This window comes from Sarcophilus harrisii, chromosome 1 (assembly GCF_902635505.1).
Source record: "Sarcophilus harrisii chromosome 1, mSarHar1.11, whole genome shotgun sequence".
Classification (NCBI taxonomy): Eukaryota; Metazoa; Chordata; class Mammalia; order Dasyuromorphia; family Dasyuridae; genus Sarcophilus; species Sarcophilus harrisii.
In genome coordinates, this window is record NC_045426.1 from 714,659,451 (window position 1) to 714,675,628 (window position 16,178).

General features: G+C 42.1%; 1 protein-coding gene across 3 annotated transcripts; it reads right to left on the reverse strand.

Annotated features, from left to right (window-relative positions):
• Positions 1 to 1,657: 1,657 nt before the first annotated feature.
• On the reverse strand, positions 1,658 to 12,756 carry LOC100920446 (zinc finger protein OZF). 3 transcript variants are annotated; one of them, XM_031949086.1, is made up of 5 exons: positions 12,588 to 12,756; positions 11,672 to 11,723; positions 8,225 to 8,351; positions 6,685 to 6,777; positions 1,658 to 4,187 (listed from the first exon to the last, which is right to left on the reverse strand). In XM_031949086.1, the coding sequence occupies exons 2-5, from the start codon at positions 11,699 to 11,701 to the stop codon at positions 2,701 to 2,703; spliced, it is 1,737 nt and encodes a 578-aa protein (XP_031804946.1). In that variant the 5' UTR covers positions 11,702 to 11,723; positions 12,588 to 12,756; the 3' UTR covers positions 1,658 to 2,700. The 3 variants fall into 3 exon arrangements, with proteins under 3 accessions (XP_031804946.1, XP_031804947.1, XP_031804948.1); XM_031949087.1 differs by lacking the exon at positions 12,588 to 12,756 and adding an exon at positions 11,927 to 12,580; XM_031949088.1 differs by lacking the exons at positions 6,685 to 6,777; positions 8,225 to 8,351; positions 11,672 to 11,723; positions 12,588 to 12,756 and adding an exon at positions 4,407 to 6,669.
• Positions 12,757 to 16,178: the final 3,422 nt, after the last annotated feature.

The following is a 16,178-nucleotide window of genomic DNA, read 5'->3' on the forward strand; positions in this document are numbered from 1 at the left end:
AATGTGAAAATACTATGTTATGATCCACATTAAGTGCCACAGCTTTCATTCCAGGTACAGATGACTCCATCACAAGTCTATTGGAATTGGCCTGAGTCATCTCATTGTTGAAAAGAGCTTTGTCCATCAGAAGCGATCATCACATAATCTTGTTGTTGCTATGTATGGTGTGTAATATTCTCCTTTAAAATGTAAAGATCTCTGGGAGCAAACTCTTGGGGGTTTCTGGAGGCAGTCTTAGTTTGAGTTCAGTTCAATTGTGAAGACTGTGTATTTTAAAATCAGCTGGAGTCAGGAATTCAGATTAGGGGAAAATCGTCAATCTTTATTCTCAGTGAAGAAAAATCAGAGGTGGAAGGGAATCGGTGATAGCAATGTGTGCAGCTGAGTCAAGAAGCTAGTTAGACCAACAGCCACACACAACCAGCAGCTAGGAGAATGGAACCCAGGCCAATCTCTCCCAGCTTCTCTTCCTGTCTCTCTCTGCCTCCACCCCCCAAAATCGTCATTTCCTATACAACACATCAGGACTTGCACAGAGAGTGGGTGGGGGTCATTCTTTATCCAATCATGGGTAGGGTATAGTTCAATTACTATTTAGCCTCATATACTTGGGACCTCAGTGGATCAACTCAAACCTCAGCCCATTACATTCAATAATTACCCCAAATGCAGCCAAGAGTTAAAGTCCAAATCCTTTATTTTCTCTTTCAAGTACTGTCTCCTTTTTTGGGCCAGGTTAACCTTCTTAGAGGCCTATCTCTCTCCTTGGTTACGAGAGCTCTTGCCCCAAGTCCTTTGCCTCTGCCAGCGTCAGCCTCCAGTTCCCTCTGAATGTCTACAGCCAGCACAAAGGTGGAAAATGGAATGAATCTGCCTCCACCTCCGAGAGTGGGTTTGTCCTTTCTGACTTCTGAATGTCCCAGACTGCCTTCTGGTTGAGGCTCCTAGCTTATATATGCTCTCTTAAAGGTGTGAATCTTGAAGAACTCTTAATAAGTACTAAATACATTAGTGAACTAGAGAACTGTTTAAGTACCATGCTAAATTAGATAACTGACTTAGCACCTTGTAAGAATCCTAACAATAGTGTTCTCTTGGTTCTACTTCACCCAGAATTGCTTCACGTAAGTCACTCTAGGTCTTTCTGAAATATCCTGCTCATCATTTCTTGTAGAACAATAATAATCCATAACATTCATATACCGGATTTTCTGCAGCCTTTCCCCAACTGATGGGCATCCCTTCAGTTGACAATTCCTTGCCTCTACAAAAAAGAATGCCATAAGCATTTTTGCACCTGTGGGCCCCTTTTCCTTTTTTATGATATCTTTGGGATACAGACCCAGGAAAGATACTGGTGGATGACAGGATATGCACAGTTTGATAATCCTTTGGGCATAGTTCCAAATTGCTCTTCAGAATGGTTGGATCAGTTCACAACTCCACCAACAATATATTGATGTCCATGGTTTTCCACAAACCCTCCAACAGTTATTATTATATTTTCCTGTCATCTTGGTCAATCTGAGACTTATTTTTGTAAACTTTGTATTTAAATTTTTTCTCCCTTCATCCCTTATCTTTGTCTTCCCCAGACAGCAAGCAATCTGATATATGTTAAATAATGTAATTCTATCATTTACAAGTTATTTATATATTAAACATTAATTTTTAAAAGACGAACATTAAGCATTATTTGTAATGGACCTTTGAGTACACCTGCGATTTAATGCAATACTTGTCATGAGCCAATTGTAAATCTTTTAAATAATAACTGTAATGGGCCAGAATTATTGAGAGAATCTTAGAATAAGGAGTTAACTCAGTGGAATTGATAAAACATTAGTTTTATAGTTTAGCTTGGTGATTAATAATTCTCTAGTTCAGTACATATACTTAGTACTTAATATAGTTCTAATAGATTCACACCTACTGTGATGTAATTTTAATAGAATATATAAGCTGGGACAAACTCAACCAGAGACATGGATTCCATCCCACCTTTGTGGTGGCTGGAGGCTGGAGCAGAGCACAAGCCCTTGGACTCAGACATGCATTCCATCTCCCACCACCATGGGGAACTGGAACAGACTCGGGGAAGACAGAGGACTGGAGGTTGGAGCACAAGCTCCCAGACTCAGGGAGACTTCAAGACAGAGACCATCATGGTGGTCCTCCTGCCTCCCCCACCGAAGCCAAGCCACATTCCAGAGGACCTCAAGAAAGCTAGCCCAGGCCTCAGGCAAGGAGAAAAGACTGTGAGGGAGACAATAAAGATTTTTGGACTCCATCTCTGTCTATTCTCCTGGTGATTACTCTGCTGAAACAAAGGCTGGTCCAGAGACCTCCAGAAAGCTAAACAGGACCTTACAAACCCTAACCTGAATGCACCGTTAAAATGTTAAATTACTTTCCCAAGGCCATACAGGTACAGAACATAAATTTAACCCATGTCCTCTGACTCCAAAAGTGGGGATCTTCCCATTCCACCAGCATGCCTTTCAAGCAGGTGACCAGAATAAAAAGAAGGCTCCAATATGCCCAAGAAACTGTCTGCTATCCCAAGGAAATTTTCATTTTCCTCACCCTCCCTAAAGCATTATAGCAAGACAAGGCTAAGTATGGAAGGCATCAGCACCACATCATCTTCTCCCAGGATTCTGTCCCTAATTTATTTTCTTCCTTATTTTAATGTCGTTACATTTTATCACAGAACCAATCAGATTTGAATATTAAAGATTTTCCACACTGGTTATATTCACAAGGTTTCTCTCCAGTGTGGATTCTCTGATGTCCAGTAAGAGATGCCCTTTTTGTAAAAGCCTTTCCACACTGGTTACATTTATGAGGTTTCTCTCCAGTGTGAGTCTTCTGATGTACAGTAAGAGCTCCCCTTCTTGTAAAAGCCTTTCCACACTGGTTACATTCATAAGGTTTCTCTTCAGTATGGATTCTCTGATGTACAACAAGAGTTTCCTTTCGCCTAAAAGTCTTTCCACACTGGTTACATTTATAGGGTTTCTCCCCAGTGTGGATTCTCTGATGTATAGTAAGAGCTCCCTTGCTTCTAAAAGTCTTTCTACACTGGTTACATTCATAAGGTTTCTCTTCAGTGTGAATTCTTTGGTGTACACTAAGAGTTTCCTTTCTCTTAAAAGTCTTTCCACACTGGTTACATTTATAAGGTTTCTCTCCAGTGTGGATCATCTGATGTGCAGTAAGAGCTCTCCGATTTCTAAAAGCCTTTCCACATTGATTACATTCATAAGGATTGTCTCCAGTGTGGATTCTCTGATGTGAAGTAAGAGCTCCCCTTTGTGTAAAAGCCTTTCCACACTGATTACATTCATAGGGTTTCTCTCCAGTGTGGATTCTCTGATGTACAGTAAGATATAATTTTTGTCTAAAAGACTTTCCACACTGATTACATTTATAAGGTTTCTCTCCAGTATGGATTCTCTGATGTGCAGTAAGAACTCCCTTTTCTCTAAAAGCCTTTCCACATTCATTACATTCATAAGGTTTCTCTTCATTGTGGATTCTCTGATGTACAGGAAGACTAGACTTATATTTGAAAGTCTTTCCACATTCATTACATTCATAAGGGTTCTCTCCAGTGTGGTTTCTCTGATGTACAGTAAGGCATAACTTTTGTCTAAAAGCCTTTCCACACTGGTTACATTTATAAGGTTTCTCCCCAGTGTGGATTCTCTGATGTACAGTAAAACCTCCCTGATTTGTAAAAGCCTTTCCACACTGGTTACATTTATAAGGTTTCTCCCCAGTATGAATCCTCTGATGTACTGTGAGAGCTCCGTTTTGTCTAAAAGCCTTTCCACACTGGTTACATTTATAAGGTTTCTCTCCAGTATGGGTCCTCTGATGTACAGTAAAAGCTCCCTGATTTGCAAAAGCCTTTCCACACTGGTTACATTCATACGGTTTCTCTCCAGTATAAATTCTCAGTAAATGTCTAGTAAGAGCTCCACTTTCTATGAAAACCTTTCCAATTCGCTTATCTTCATAAGATTTCTCGCCAGTGTGGATCTTCTCAGGTTCATCACAGCTCTCTTGCCAAGTGAAGTTAGCAGGACCATCACTGATGAATCTTGACTTGAGAGATTCTACCATTGAAAGGCTTTGCTCTGTAGGAGGTTTCCTCATTTCAAGTCTGATCTCTTTTTCTTGGGGAAAAAAAAAACACAACAAAGAATAAAACAAAGACAGACAAAACACAAGCACACATGTATGCATGCAGGCATGTGCTCACAGAGACACACTCAGACCACAAATTTTTTCACCTTCCCTCTATCAGTAGAAGAGAAACTCAATTATTTTCTATTTCCTCAGATAAAGAGCAAAATGCTAACTGGGCAGAATCAATCATTTAAAAGTCCCATTACCTGACATCCCAAGGTTGATCAAATTTTTAATGAGCTTCATGCACAAATATGTTGGATCCTCATAATAAACCTGTGACAACAAAGAAAGAGCCTTCATTCTCACTGGGAGCACAGCTCAGGCCATCAGCTCAGAATGCTTGACTGACTTGACTCAAATCCCAGCAGCAGAGACTGGAATTTGCACCCTGTGATTGGAAATGCTCTGCCTACAGTACTTGACAAGGTAACTCCATTGTCAATACTTCCTGTGACTTCTTTGCAATCATTTTCAATTTATTTTTTCTCTATACATTGTATGAGGACACATTCAGAATGCTAATACTTTTTTTTGCATGTTGATTTTTTATATTTCATCTAAGGCATAAGTGATTTTGTTCTGATCCATTACTTTTTTTTCATGTAGCCATTAATTATTCTTTTTTTAAAAAAAAAACAATTATCATCATATTCCCCTGCTTATCCTTTTAACAAACTCAATTTTTAAAAATTCCCCCAGGGATTTAACCCAAACATTTGTCAGTGGCACCTTAAATGGTAAATTGTCCTCTGGGATATGTATGTGCATCTATCTACCTTAACAACTATCATTCTGCAGTGATTTCAAACTACCATGACCAGAAATACACAGCTTTATGAGATCATGCAGTGATCACATCAAACTCTGAGGGCTTGTAACTGTAACATCTTCTTTCAGTTTCCCAACTTGGGACAAAATTGCTTCCAAAATTCCAGGAAGTTTGAACATTCAAGTACAAATGGCCACAGGCATGAAAGGACCCTCAGTATTTGTCTCTCATTGCACCAGAACAGTTCTCTCATTCCTGGGTTACAAAGTAATCACTTCTCATCAAACCAGTAGCCACCAAATCTAGATTTCTGGCTTTCCATTCTTGCAGCTGTGAGGGCAGGCTACCTAAAAACCATGGTCCCTAGTGATGCACAGTAGAAGTCATCATGAAATCATCATAGAAGTCTACAACCTTTCTACAAAAATGGACTTGAAATGCCACTCATTGAGATGCTAAGGTCATTTTCTAATTTAAGTGTATCCTCTGTTTATGTTACTCTTCTCTATCTGGCAGTTTCTCAAAGGTATTGGTTGGCAACATGGGTTAGTCAGTAATAATGTAGCCACTTTAGCCAAGGTAGAAAAAACAAAAATATCTGATGAAATTCTATCCTTTTAAAGGTTGCTTTGCATTATGAAACATTACTACAGAAAATCAAAACAACATTTGTGCGTGACCTTTCAATGAATTTGTGTACATTATTAATGCAATACTTCTCATGAACCAATAGAAATAGAATTTTTTAAAAATAATAATTAGCAAAAATTTAATTGGTTAGAGTTTTCAAAAGTGAAATTCCATCTCTCCATGATGCCGTGTCTGATTCTTCTATTTTCCACATATGTGACCATTTTCATCATATCAGTTTCAGAATCAGACTGCAGCTGGGGGACAGTGGAAAAAGTGTAGATAGGGTTTGGAATCAGTAAGAACTGAGTTTTCTTCACATCTCAGAAACTTGCTAGTCCAGTTATACGATTTCTGTTTTCCTCAGTTTTAGAGATAAACTGTTTATCTCTAAAATGAGCCGAATACTACCACCTAAGACCTAGGATTCTCACGAGGATAACATGAGACCATATTTATCTAGTGCATGGCACACAGTAGATGTCCTACAAAAGCCAACTCTTTTATTTCATGTTGACTATTTCTCCCCAATTGTGCTCTCCTTAGACCACTATTATCCTCACGAATTAGTGACCTCCTAAGGCACTAAATTTAAACGATTTTCCTGGTCCACAGTGGGTTTCTACATAGTGCTGATAGATTATCTGCCCCACAGTCTGTGACCTCCATGAGAGAAGATGTCCCTTGCGTCTCTTTCTGTTCCTGATATTTAGCCCAGGGCCCAGCATGGAGCAGGCCCACAATGTTTGCTAACTGGAAGTCCTAAGAAATGGCTTATCTCAGACGACCTGAGCCCTTTTGGCTCCTTCAGAGAATTCCACTGCCCCAGATTCCAAGCAATGACTCTAATAGGACCACAGATGAGCATTGGGAGTTGGGACCCACGAGGCCATGGAGTGTAAGCCACTCATTTTATAGATGGGAAACTGAGATTCTGACTAGTCCAGGAAGCCACTGCTAAAACATATCTCAAAATATTCCAAGACTGTTCTTCCTCTCCCAAACCAAGCTTTTACTTCATGGTGGCTCCTAGAAGTCTCTTGTAAGCACAACTTTCATGTCCCTACTTTGTCTTCACTCACCTGGAGGGCAGCTCCTCAGTACTTCTGGGTGCAGCATCCAGGGTACTTCCCTTTGCTCAAAATAAGAGATCACATCTCTGGGAACTGGAAGCCCTGGGTATGGAAAGCAGTTAGGAATGAAGGAGAGAAGCTTCAAATTTAATGCTCTTTAGGGAATGGAGTGAGGATCCAGAGCTGCTCCATTTAGAGATGTACCCCCTTCTTTTCAAACATGTGAGTCTATGGTCACCTACTAGTGCTTGTAATGCTAGTAACCCATGATAGGGTTTGCCCCATCATTTTGCTGTACCAGGTGTTCTCAGAAAGAGGCAAATGCTCTTCCCCCACCTCCTATCCTGTCAGGTTCCATTGTGGCAGAAACTTCTAACCCCAGACCTGGGTACAAAGGGTTCTTGGGCCTGAGTGGCCTCGGCCAGATCAAGAGGAACCTTAATGCTGGAACCTCTTCTTCAGAGAAGGGCAGACTCATTCCAGAGTTTCCATTATCTAGACATTAGGTGGAGCCGGTAGGGGAGTGGAGGGAGACATGGGCATAGAAGCAGGAGTACCTGAGCTTAAATTAGGCCTTGGATATTTAGTAGCTTAACTCCCTGGTAAGTATATTAAACTGTTTGCCTCAGTTTACTCTCAAAAGGAAGTAACAACATCACCTACATTACAAGGATGATATGTTGAATAGACATAATATTTTATCTTTAATTTAGAAACAAGCATTTCCACAATATAGTAAAATTAAAAGATAATGGACCATGAAATGCTAAATCTACATATACAAATTGCTGTTACTTTCACATAGACAACAAAATTATAAATGTTTTTCCTTCACTTTCCTGTCCCCACCCGAGAGGTATCTGCCATTACAGAGAAATATATATGATATACCTATGCAACCATGCAGACAAACAGATATGTTAAATTATGCTCTACATATTCCTAGTCATCAGTTCCTTCCTCTGGATGCAAATAGCATTTTTGCTCATTTGTCCTTTTTCATCAATTTGATTACTTAGAATAACTACTTACTTGTTGGAAGTTGTTCTTATGCAACATGGTTGCCACAGCACTGTATAGAAAACATATGGCACAGCACCTGGCAAAGGAAATGCTTGTTCCCTCCCATTTCTTTCCCACAACTTACTTGTGCTAGAATTTGAGGGCAATAAGAAGGAAGATTAAGGACAAACTATCTGTACTGGGAACAATTAGGTACTGGAGGCTAAAACTTGATGGCCATTATGAAGAAGAATATTGCAAATGCTAGACCCATCCCAAAGAGCAAGGGGTGTAAGGCAAAGCTACCTGAGACATTTCCAGAGCTTTGCCAGACAAATTCGTGCCCAGTTAGAGTCACCCAAAAAAAAACCCTGAGATTTGTTTGTATCATCCAATGTAAGGACATAGAGCATGACCCTCTTGCTTGACACAGCTGACCAGCACTTTCTCCATTCTGACTAATGCTGCCCTCCCTAACCCTGCACCCTAGTAAATGACGATTTGCTCTTTGATTGCAGATTTACAGTTAGCAGGGGAATGTCCTTACCTAGGGAGAGCAAGTTCCGGGCATTCTCAACCATGACCTCCTTGTACATCTGCTTCTGAGGAGGGTCCAAGAGGCCCCACTCCTCCTGGGTGAAGTCCACAGCCACATCCCTGAATGTCACCCACTCCTAAAGCACCAAAAGTCATGAGATGTAGAACTGAAAGACACTTCAGAATTAGGATTAGGGGAACCTTAACCTTCAATTTACAGCAGGAAACAAAGCAGAGAAGGGATCTACTCAAAGGTCAGACCATTTCTGAGTGTCAGAGTCAGCTCCTGGAACCAGGGTCAGTAAGAGTCTGACTGAATTTTCCCCAAAGCATTTTATAGTATGTGAGTGATGGTGTGGAGTTTGTCACCAAGGGATGGCAGGCACCAAAAATGGGGGTTCAGCCACCTGAAGAATTCACCATAGCCATTCTCTCTGGGAAAAGGAGGATTTATTGAGGGGAATAGGTTAGAGACCAAGTGAAGGGATACAATAATGGTAAATATGAAATACAGTGGGAGAGTCTATGAAAGACAAGGTCCTCAGTGGGACTCACAATTACCCAGTAGAAAGGGGGCCCCCCCATGAGGTTGGGGCATGCCCTCAGCTGGCAGGCTAATCCTGAAAGGGTGAGTTATCTGTAAGGAGAAGCGGGGTTGGGAAGCAGTGGAAGTTAGGGGAGATAACACATGGCATTGTGTGTAAAGAATAAGTAACCAAGAGGCAGAGTGCCCCTGCTGACTGAACAATCGGCAGCCATAAGATGTCCCATAGGAGGTTTTGTCTGGAGTAAGATACAGATGACTCTAACCCAATGTGGAGCCATCTCTAGGAGCAAAGGGAAACTTTCTTATATGTTCTCCAGAAGAGTATTTCCCCATTTGAGTAGTCCACATGGGGAGACAAAAGTGGATACAAAGGCCTAGAGTCAGGGTTTATAGAGCCCAGCACAGAAATCCCCCACCCACCCTGATGACCTTCAAGCCCATTGGCTGGGCTTCAGGACATAAAGTCTAAGTGAGGCAATCTGCCCGGGAAGCAAAAGGTGCCCAATTAATTCAAACCTTCTCTTACTTGGCAATGGAGAGCGGAGGGATTTTCCAGTGAGTCATTCGATTCTATGGGAGGTGAAACTTGGGCCTGTGTTAGCTTTGAGGTGGGAGGAGCTTTGCTCAATTTCCTGAGAGATCTCACCCTTTCCCATTCAGATGGATAACTGATCTCTGACTCTTTACCTCCCCCCCCAAGAGAAGCTACTACAAACCTCAAGCACCCCACAGCCACCCTTTACCAACATGAAGTAGGGCTAATGCACTCCCAACCAGCTTTGAAGGAGAAAGCTCAGCTGTCTCCTCATTACTCACTGACTTTCTTTGGGACTTTTCTGGCTGAGCTCTCCACTCTGTCTTTGAATTGAGGGCCTCCTTCCCACCCATTCCCCTTTCCATCCTTCTGGGCCCTGTGGCTTCTTTTGTGAATTGCCAAGTTAAAGGGATAGAGAACTTACTTTTCCCAAAGAAAATAAACAAGCAGGGAAGGGAAAGACACAAAAGTGAAGGATAGCCTGGGGAAAGTACAATAGACTACAATTAACATTCAAAGAAAATCTGTCCCTGGCTTAAAGAAAGTACACAGGAAGGAAAGACAGCATGCCCATGGACTTTGACAACAAGGATGATAACTTTCCCAGAAATAAACAACTGGTTAAAAAAAAGGGACCCAATCGTGAAGGAAATTCTGGACAGAGAAAATGAAATTCCAATGGAAAGAATCCACAGATCACCCACAGAAACGCCAAACCCAGAAACCAAAAACAAAACCCAGGGCTACAAACTTCCAAGCTGGCAATGGTCACCTTTAGCAATTCATTCAGAAGGAAAAAGTCCTACAAGCCATGAGACAGACCTTCTCATACAATGAAAATGACTGAGTTTGGAATTGAGGAAGACAAATGCAAACCAAGGAGATAAGGAGAAAGAATGAAAGAATGGGTTCCAGAGAGCAATGGAGATGAGGGTACAGTCCAGGGTGACCTATCCTGCAGATGGGAGTTAAAGAATAAGGCACAAAAACTAAATATTCCACAAAAAAGGGGGGAGTCCAACATCCAGTAAAGTAGAACAAAGAAGGTGTCGACAGTAAGAGAGAGTTGTGTCCTAAAAACTTAGAGAACAAAGAATCCTAGAGGAGAGAGTGAAAGGCTGTAAAACAGAATAGAAAATTGGGAATTGAGTGCATGAACTCCATAGATTTGGAAAGAGAAGAGCACCTGGGGAGTGGGGGAGGAATGGGGAAAGATTGAAAAGGTGCAAAAGGGAAGAGGCTTGACTTTGGAGATGAGAGGGGGTTCCACTGATGAATATTCTTAGAGGAGAAAAGGGGTTTCAACCTGAGGCTTAGGGGTTTTATGCCTGAGAAGGCTGAAAACTGCGGTGATACACAATATTCTGAAAGGAAGGCACCATGAGAAAGAGGAATCTGTGGGGTTGTCCCAGAGCCAGTGGCAGAAAGCATCTACAGGGCAGAGTTCAGATTGGATACCTTGGAGGCTTCTGATGGTAGGAAATGTACAGGGGAAAAAAGAAAGACAGGAGGAGTAGGGGGATTATGAGACAGAGAATGAGAAATTAGGCAAAACAGAAAGGAAGATGGACAATGACAAAAAAGGAGCGCAATCCTCCTTGGAAAGGAGAAGAAAAATGGTTGAAATTTTAAAAATTAGTGAACAGGATTAGTTGAAGGGCAAGAGAGGAAAGAAAACTACAAGAGAACTAAAAGGAAAGGGCCATCTTCACCAAGAAATGTAGAATGAAATGTAAGCAGAAGAAATGAGCAAATGTCTAAAGCAACTGGAGGTAAAAGCCTTATGGGACCTTCAAAATGGAGCAACAGAGGAATATACATATTTCTTTGTCACATATGGAACTTCTATAAAAATGAACCACTGGGATATAGAGATACTGCAGACAAAGGTAAATAAGCAGAGATAATTCGCACATCCTTTCATTACCTAAAGAAACAAGAATGCAAATTGATTCAGGGATCACTGACAAAAGATATAAACCTAAGGGAAGAACTTCTGTTGACATAATAAATAATGACTAGGTCATAGAACAGATCTCAGAAATGATAATATTGCCAAAAAAAAAAAAAAAAAAAAAAAGACAATGATTAAACAATATTCCCAAATTTCTAAGCATCAGCTAATATTGTCCTCAGAAAAATAAATTAACAAACCTAAAACAAGTATAAATGTCAAGATATTAAAATTAAAATTTCAATCAGTCAAAAACACAGAAGAGCAGGGCAACGTTGTTCTTACTGTGTTGACTGAATAACCACTTTTATAAAGAGACAATCCATAAGTAAGTTATTGCCAGCTTCACACACCATCCCCCATGTGAAGGGAAATGTTTTGTGATGGTTGATGTTGGTCAGGTCTAATGGAATGCACTCACCTGAGGAGGTCTGAGGCTCCCAGGGCCCATTCCCTCTAGCTCCAGGCTCCCTCTGTACAAAGAAAAAGTAAACAAGTTGACTCCATTTTGTAAAGTTCCTCCAACTGGTCCCTAGTCTTTCTCGACCTCAGAGTCCTGCTGCCCCCACCCTTAAGTGCCCCACCAATGTAACAACCACCAAAGGCCAGAATAACAGAGGTCACACCTAAGGTTTTAATTCTGTGCTTTTCTAAGCACAAGATAGCCTGGAGTCACCTGGAAAGTCCAGACAAAATCCAGTCTAAGACAGAGCTCCGAGGATTCAGAGAGAAGAGGGGCCAGGGAGGGAAGAGGAAGGTCTGGGAGGCAAGACAGATGGTCCTGGTCAAGGCCACTAGAGAGACGTTAGTGCTGCAGGAGGAGAGCTGAGGCTGGGAAGGAGCTGGGGAGGACTGTGGGCTCGATCCGGTGGAGCCTGGGCTTGGAGTCTAAAGGAAAAGTGCAGGAGGAGCCATAAGGCAGAGGATGGGAAGCAGCCCAAGAGCCCCGGCTTCAGTTAAGGAGAAGCAGGAAAGAGCTTTGGTCACTGGGTCCAAGGCGGGTTCCTGGGGGTAGGAAGGCGGGACTCGAGGATCCCTAAAGGGACTGCGTCTGAAGGAGAATCTGGATCTCTGAGCAATCTCCCTGGGGACTGGGAGACGGGACCCCTGGCTCCTGATCGGAAGGCTGAAATCACGACTCCCGGATTCTTAGGGGCAAAGTCTGAAGTCCGGAAGGTAAAACTGAGCAGCGGGAGCCAGCAAGCTGCGGTAGTGGGGAGCTCATCCAGCAACAAGGCTTAAGGGGACGCTCTGCCAGGTCGGAGGAGGAGGAGACCCAGAGGGCGGGACTATCGCGCGGAAGCCCACAAGGGTGGGGAAAGCCGGCTCCGACCTACCTGCGAGCTGCAAGCACGGTTCTGGCTTCCAGAAGACAAAGCGATCGGGGCTGCCGGGAAGGGAGGACGACCAAGGCGCAGGCAGAGAGACAGCGGGTCCAAGACTTCCGGCTTTCCCCAAACCACTCTGGAGGATCTTCCTAGTCCTCAGAGTCCGGTCCTACCCGTCCCCGTGGAGGGTGGAGCCTTCTTCTCCGCACCCCCAAGGGCCAAGACTGCAGGCTATGACCCCCGGCACAATGGTCTCCTCCGACCCCCCACTCCTCCCAGGCCCGCCCACTTCCGTTACCCCTTTCCTCCCCATCTTCCCTCCGCTTCCTGGAGTTCCCTGCAGTAACTCTTCCTGAGCCACAGACTCATTCATCCACATGTAATTTTTGTTTTTACACGCAGCCAACTTTGACTTCATGTTGTCCTGCCAGAGGAGCTGAGGCAAGAAGAGACTGGTTTTTTACATAGAATTCCCAATCCCTCTATTTTTGCCCGCCTGCATTTTCGATTTCCTTCACAGGCTAATTGTACACTATTTCAGAGTCCCATTCTTTTTGTGCAGTAAAACAGCGGTTAGGACATGTGTTTTGTGTTTAATTTATAGTTTAACATATTTAACATGTATTGGTCTTCCTGCCATCTAGGGGAGGGGGTGGAGGGAAGGAGGGGAAAAATTGGAATAAAAGGTTGGCGATTGTCAATGCTGTAAAATTACCCATACATATAACTTGTAAATAAAAAGCTATTAAAATTAAAAAAAAAAAAAAAAGAAGAGATTGATTTTTAGTCTTTTATGTGTGGGGAGCTTAGGCTAGCAGGCAGAACCATTCATGTTCAAAATCCGAAATCATTTGGTCCCGAGTGAGTGAGGGACAGCATTTATGTAGGATACAGAAGCAAAAAGAAATCGGTGAGGTCCTTGGGCAGCTGTTGCACCAAAAAAAATGCTATTTCTCACAGCCCCATAACGTGATGCACCCAGTGATGGGGATGTGCTTGGGATGTACATAGTGGTGGGAATAACAGGATGCAAAGAATGGTGGGAAAGGGCTTAAGGGGACCTTCCAAGATCAGTATTTTCAGGGAACAATAACTGATCTTATCTGTAGAAGCGCCTCCCATGTGCGCTGCCCAGCTAAGCAGAACAGAAATAGGCAAGGTCACTATGGTCACTTCCATCTAGTGTGTGAGGCTAAGTTGAGGTTCTCATGAGAAACTTACAAGGTCCTTTTTAATTCAGCAAACTTTTCCCACTTTTCCTCTTCCTTGTCACCTACTATCTTTCTATGGTCTACTCCTTTAGTGTATGTGTGTGCATCTGTGCATTTTTCCAGTCTATTTCATGACTTCTAAAATTCCTGTTAAAGTTGGGCTGTGATCCGGGGCTAAGGGGACACTTTCCAAGCCTCTTGCCTTGGGATTTGGGGTCTGGGTCTGGGCTCTCAGTCCTGCTTTGCTGAGGTGCAGCCTGCTTCTTTCTGGCCTTGGGGTTGGACAATACCTTCCCTTGATATCAGTGAAACAGAGCTTTCCTGCTGAACTTCTGGGCTGGAAAAATGTTTCACCTTGTCCTTGTATTGGTTCTCCCTCCCCGGAATTCATTCTGAGGCATTATTTTATAATCTGAGGGGAGCCTGGTAGAGTTCCCGCCATGCTGGGCCATGGTGGCTCCACCATGTTGGTTATTCTTTGGACTGGGAAGCAGGCGTTCTGGAGCATGCATTAGGAGGGGAGGACAAAGTAGGAACAGGGCATTGGAGAGATTTGGTCAGGATAAAGGAGGAAAGGAGCCAGTAGAAAAGGTGGGCATGAATTCATCATTAATGATCAGAGATTCAAAATAATGAATAGAGAATGGTAAGAATAGAGTAGAAGAGGTGGAATCAGGTTCCAAGAAGGAGCACTGGTGGGAGAAATGATCATTGAGGGAGACAGATCATTACTGTTCAGTGCTCTCCATCCAAGTCCATCCTTGTAGTGATGAGGTCTGAACCTGAGCATGGAGGAGGAAAAGGAAGAGAGAGACTCAGTGGACAAAAACCCCTAGTACCGTCAGGAGATTTTGTAAAGAGGTTTGTTGGTGATATCTAGTTTTATGGATAGAGCCTAGATCTTGGGACAAGTGACATTGGGCCTATTCGATTTGAATAGAGAATTTTAGAATTGAAGGAGTGTTTATGGACTACTCTTTACCTCTATAGAGAATTGAATCTGTAGTGAGTGTTATCAATGGAGGTGGTGCCCTTATGTCTCTCAGGATAACAGAATGAAGCTGTTTATCCTGTTTCCCTCAGGCAGGGTCCTTTACAGAGGCCAGGATTCAAGGAGACTTACTCCTTGAGAGAGTTTTGGGGTCTCATTCAGTTTCAGGCTCCCCTCATCAGTAGCAGGTGATACTGAAGAAGGAGGGAAAATGTTAAATTGTGTTCCCTTTAAGAAACTGTATTGCCTTTTAATCTGTGATTTCCTTTGGAGTCTCATTCCCCTCTTGGGGAAAGCGTATTCCCCCTTATAAGTTATCTTTGGGGGATCCCAGAGCCTTTGATTCAATTAGAAATACTGGCCAAAAAGGACGCCTTTGAAGTTGTTAATTGCAATAGGAGATACAGGCTGGAAACTATTTTGATGACCTAGAAAAAATAATAACAAAGTTCATATGGAAAAACAAAAGGTCAAGAATTTCAAGGGAATTAATGAAAAAAAAATCAAATGAAGGTGGCCTAGCTGTACCAGATCTAAAATTATATTATAAAGCAACAGTTACTAAAACCATCTGGTATTGGCTAAGAAATAGACTAGTTGATCAATGGAATAGGTTAGGTTCAAAGGACAAAACAGCTAATAACTTTAATTAACTAGTGTTTGACAAACCCAAAGACCCCAGTTTTTGGGATAAGAATGCATTATTTGACAAAAATTGATGGGAAAATTGGAAATTAGTATGGTAGAAACTAGGCATTGACCCACACTTAACACCGTACACCAAGATAAGGTCAAAATGGATTCATGATCTAGGCATAATGAATGAGATTATAAATAAATTGGAAGAGCATAGGATAGTTTACCTCTCAGACCTGTGGAAGAGAAAGGAATTTATGACCAAAGAAGAACTAGAGATCATTATTGACTACAAAATAGAAAATTTTGATTACATCAAATTGAAAAGTGTTTGTACAAACAAAAGTAATGCAGGCAAGATTAGAAGGGAAACAATAAACTGGGAAAACATTTTTACAGTCAAAGGTTCCGATAAAGGACTCATTTCCAAATTATATAGAGAATTGACTCTAATTTATAAGAAATCAAGCCATTCTCCAATAGATAAATTTGGTCAGAGGATATGAACAGGCAATTTTCAGATGATGAAATTGAAACTATTACCACTCATATGAAAGAGTGTTCCAAATCACTATTGAACAGAGAAATGCAAATTAAGACAACTCTGAGATATCACTACATACCTGTCAGATTGGCTAGAATGACAGGGAAAGATAACACGGAATGTTGGAGGGGATGTGGGAAAACAAGGACACTGATACATTGTTGGTGGAATTGTGAACACATCCAGCCATTCTGGAGAGCAATTTGGAACTATGCTCA

Bases quoted from the DNA above. Each gene is read 5' to 3' on its own strand.
- LOC100920446 (XM_031949086.1), bottom strand. From the start codon at position 11,701: ATGGGCCCTGGGAGCCTCAGACCTCCTCAG. The intron at 6,778-8,224 runs GTAAGGACATTC...TTCCATACCCAG, and splicing joins CCGGAACTTGCTCTCCCTAG to GGCTTCCAGTTCCCAGAGAT. The intron at 4,188-6,684 runs GTGAGTGAAGAC...TTTTTCCCCAAG, and splicing joins ACTGAGGAGCTGCCCTCCAG to AAAAAGAGATCAGACTTGAA.